The following is a 3,548-nucleotide window of genomic DNA, read 5'->3' as shown; positions in this document are numbered from 1 at the left end:
TCGTGCCTGCATTACAATGTATATATGGAGGTCAGAGGACATCTGCTCTTACCTTCCTCCTCATCTGACACAGGGTCTCTCTCGTTCTTTTTTCCTGCTGGATTGCAAGCAGGCTAGTCAAGAACTCCTGGGTGATTTTTATGTTCCTGCCTGCTATCCTGCTGAAGTATGCTGGGTTTACAGTTGTGCATTACCATATTCAGGCTTTTAAGTTTTTAAATTTTATTTGTATAGATGTTTTGCCTGCATGTATGTCTCTGTACCATCTGAACATCTGGTGCCCACAGAAGAGGGCTTCAGACCCTCTGAAACTCGAGTTACAGATGGTTTTGATGCTTTGTCTATGTGCTGAGACTAGAACAAGGATTATTCAGAAGAGCGGCCAGTACTCCAAAACAATCTCTCCAGTCCCTTATTTGTGTTGAAGCAGGGTCTCACGTAGCCCAGGCTGGCCTCAAACTCACTACTTAGCTGAGAATTACATTGAACTTTTGATCCCTGCTTCATTCACCTTCTTGAGTGCTAGAACAAAGCAGAAGGCATCAAGCATATGTGTCAGTGGCACAGGACTGGAGAGAGCGTCAGTCACAGGTCTGTCAAGATCACGTTGGACTTGGGTCCCTCCAGAGGGACCCTCCAGAGGGACCTTCACCAGCAATGCTTAGTTCTGTACATTGCCTGGGGAACGGGGTGGACCCCAACCTCTTGACATCAAGTGTCATTACTCGCCCGAGTTTCTCTAACTGTGAAGGAAGCATGCCATTTTTGTAAGGATTCCTTCTACGCAGTTCATAATCTGTTTCAGTGTTCCCAATTCCTCAGTTTGGAAACACCTCCCATCCCCCACCCCCTACAGGTACTGTCCTTCCTCCTTCAAGCAGCAGGCTGGGAGCTGGCCAGAGTCACAAGGTTTGAGTCAGAGGACTCCAGATCCGAGGGTCCTGCTTATCTCCCTCGAACTATCACCATAGCCATCTGTATCCTTTTTCCTCCTCAAACGGCACCCTTGCCTTCTGCTTATAGCCGTTTAATTGCAAAAGCCAAGTCGTTTGTGGGAGACCACAAGAAGTGACTCCTTTCATTCTCCAGCTTAAGAGAAAAAAAAACCAACAACAACAACAAAAAACCCTACCTCTCAACCAAGACAACACGCTTATAGTCACACCTCTAAGACCTCAGTGTTTCCTGCTCTCAGAACCATGGATAGCCCAAAAAGCATTTCTGTCAGATAGCTCAGGGTCACCTAAAAATTTCAGGCTTCTGAAACTTCAGAGAGGCGAAATGACTTGTATCATGTCACACAGTAGTCTGACAGGCTGCCAGGGAACTACGGGATGAGAGGAGAAAGCTGGTACGTTCTCTACGGCCTGAACAACTGTGGAACCAGAATGCAGCGAAACCCCAGGATCCTGGCTGGCCCTTGACCTTATCCTGAATAGGAAAATCTCGCCATCGGTGGGCGTTCCCTAAGTGCAGGACAGATGGAGCGTGAAAGTTGCAGAGAACCCTTGCTTCTTCCCTCTGACCACGGAGGATGGGGAAAAGGCCGAAGCTGAGGACCCGTCTAGGTCCCGCACGGTTAACACCTGGTATTGCTCGCGCGGATTCTTTAAACGTCTCCTAGGCTAGCCCGGGACTCTCACCAGCAAGGGCGGGGTTGGGCAGAGGTCCAGTCACGTGACCGCGCATGAGAGGGCTCCCGGCCCCCACCCCACCAGGAGGCGTCCCCCACAACGCGTGGTCGACCCTCATTGGCCCATAGTGAGACCAATAGAAATCGGCCATCTGGGATCCCAGCGTTCCGAGCCACAGCCTAACCTGCTCAGCCGATTAGGATGCAATGAGAAGGGACAGCTGTGGGTCTAAGCCAGTCAGAGGGGCCGAGGGGCGGGCTCAGCGGTCATGTTAGGTTCGGGTGAGAGGTAGGTGAATATAAATTGGAGCGGCGGTGGCCGCGTCCGTCAATACCGCAGAGCCGCTGCCTGACTGTCGTCTTAAAGGGCCCGTGTGCCGCCGCCCCCTCGGCCCGCCATGCTCCTTTCGGTGCCGCTCCTGCTTGGCCTCCTCGGCCTGGCCGCCGCAGACCCTGCTGTCTATTTCAAAGAGCAGTTCTTGGATGGAGGTAAGGTTTGGGCCCGTCTCCAGGCCGCCTTAGCGACTGCCTGGGCCCCGAGACCTCGCCTGCCTCGTCGTGTGTAATGTAATTACCGTTCAGAGGGCCAACACGGTGGCCCCGGGGGTACTAAAGCCGCGGGCGGTTCCATTTGTGCGTCCTTGGGGGACGAGGAAGGCGCAGCGGTTTCCCGCGCCCGGAATTAGGGTTCGTCCAAGGACCTGAAGCCGATCGAGGTGTCAAGTTTGAGGTTGGGATGGGAATCCCCCTCCCCACCCCCACCTGCTTGTAGCTCCTGACAGACGTTGGTTATGGGGGCGGGGGTCAGACGGGCACCGCTGATCTGACTTTGCCTTTCCCTTTCAGATGCCTGGACCAACCGCTGGGTCGAATCCAAACACAAGTCCGACTTTGGCAAATTTGTCCTCAGTTCTGGCAAATTTTACGGGGACCAGGAGAAGGATAAAGGTACAAGGGAGTGGGTGCTCGGATTGAGGACAACTTCCTGGAGGAAGCTGTAGTCAGCACACAGCTTGTTGGGGCTTTTCCCAGGAACACGGGAGCCAAGGACAGGTGGAGGAAGGAAGGGGAGGTCTGCCATGCCCCTCGAGGTCTGGGTCCACCTGACGACAGTCCCATTTCATCACAGGGCTGCAGACAAGCCAAGACGCCCGATTTTACGCACTGTCCGCTAGTTTCGAACCCTTCAGCAACAAGGGCCAGACACTGGTGGTACAGTTCACTGTGAAGCATGAGCAGAATATCGACTGTGGGGGCGGCTACGTGAAGCTATTTCCGAGTGGCTTGGACCAGAAGGACATGCATGGAGACTCAGAATATAACATCATGTTTGGTGAGGGGGCCCCCAGCCAGTGCTGACCTCTGCCGGTTGGACAGTGGGTGCAGACTGAAACCCTTTATAACCAGAATGCTGATCTTCATTTCATGGAAAGCACTTGAATGATGAAGATTTTTGTCCTGAAGAAACAACTAAAGGGTTTACTTTATTAGCTAGTGTACTATATTAGTTGTAGATTTATATTGTTCATTTGTATGATATTTTCTACATGTTTCTTAATTTTAGAAATGATGCTAACGACAGGGTCAAAAAATCACTGAAAAATCTCCTGAGCATGTGCATGCATATTTTTTTTATGTACTCCTGTATGTAGGGGGTGTACTAACATGAAGGTCAGGGGGCAACTTTGGAAATCTCTTTTGTCATCTGGCTTCCAGGATCAAATTTGGGTTGTCAAGTTTAGTGGCCAGCACCTAATTTACCATTGAGCCATTTGCTGGCCCCAGAATAGTAATCTTTTTAGGTTTGTAGCCTTTGCCTTTCATGGGTACATTAAAGTCAGGTGTATCTCCTGAGTTCCTGGACAGTTAGGACTTTGTAGAGAACCTGTCTCAAAAACAAAAAAATTAAGGTTTT

The 3,548-nt window shown here is 51.0% G+C and overlaps 1 protein-coding gene across 1 annotated transcript in view; it reads left to right on the top strand.

Moving 5' to 3' along the window:
* Nucleotides 1-1,838: 1,838 nt before the first annotated feature.
* The window catches only part of Calr (calreticulin), a 5,488-nt gene continuing 3,778 nt past the window's right edge, over nucleotides 1,839-3,548 (top strand). Inside the window, exons 1-3 of the mRNA XM_031340595.1 lie at nucleotides 1,839-2,122; nucleotides 2,480-2,581; nucleotides 2,763-2,966. Of these exons, the coding sequence (XP_031196455.1) occupies nucleotides 2,032-2,122; nucleotides 2,480-2,581; nucleotides 2,763-2,966 (397 nt within the window). The 5' untranslated portion in view covers nucleotides 1,839-2,031. The remainder of the gene's footprint in view (nucleotides 2,123-2,479; nucleotides 2,582-2,762; nucleotides 2,967-3,548) is intronic.

Source organism: Mastomys coucha, unplaced genomic scaffold, assembly GCF_008632895.1.
Source record: "Mastomys coucha isolate ucsf_1 unplaced genomic scaffold, UCSF_Mcou_1 pScaffold22, whole genome shotgun sequence".
Lineage (NCBI taxonomy): Eukaryota > Metazoa > Chordata > Mammalia > Rodentia > Muridae > Mastomys > Mastomys coucha.
This window is presented reverse-complemented; position numbering and strand designations above follow the sequence as displayed.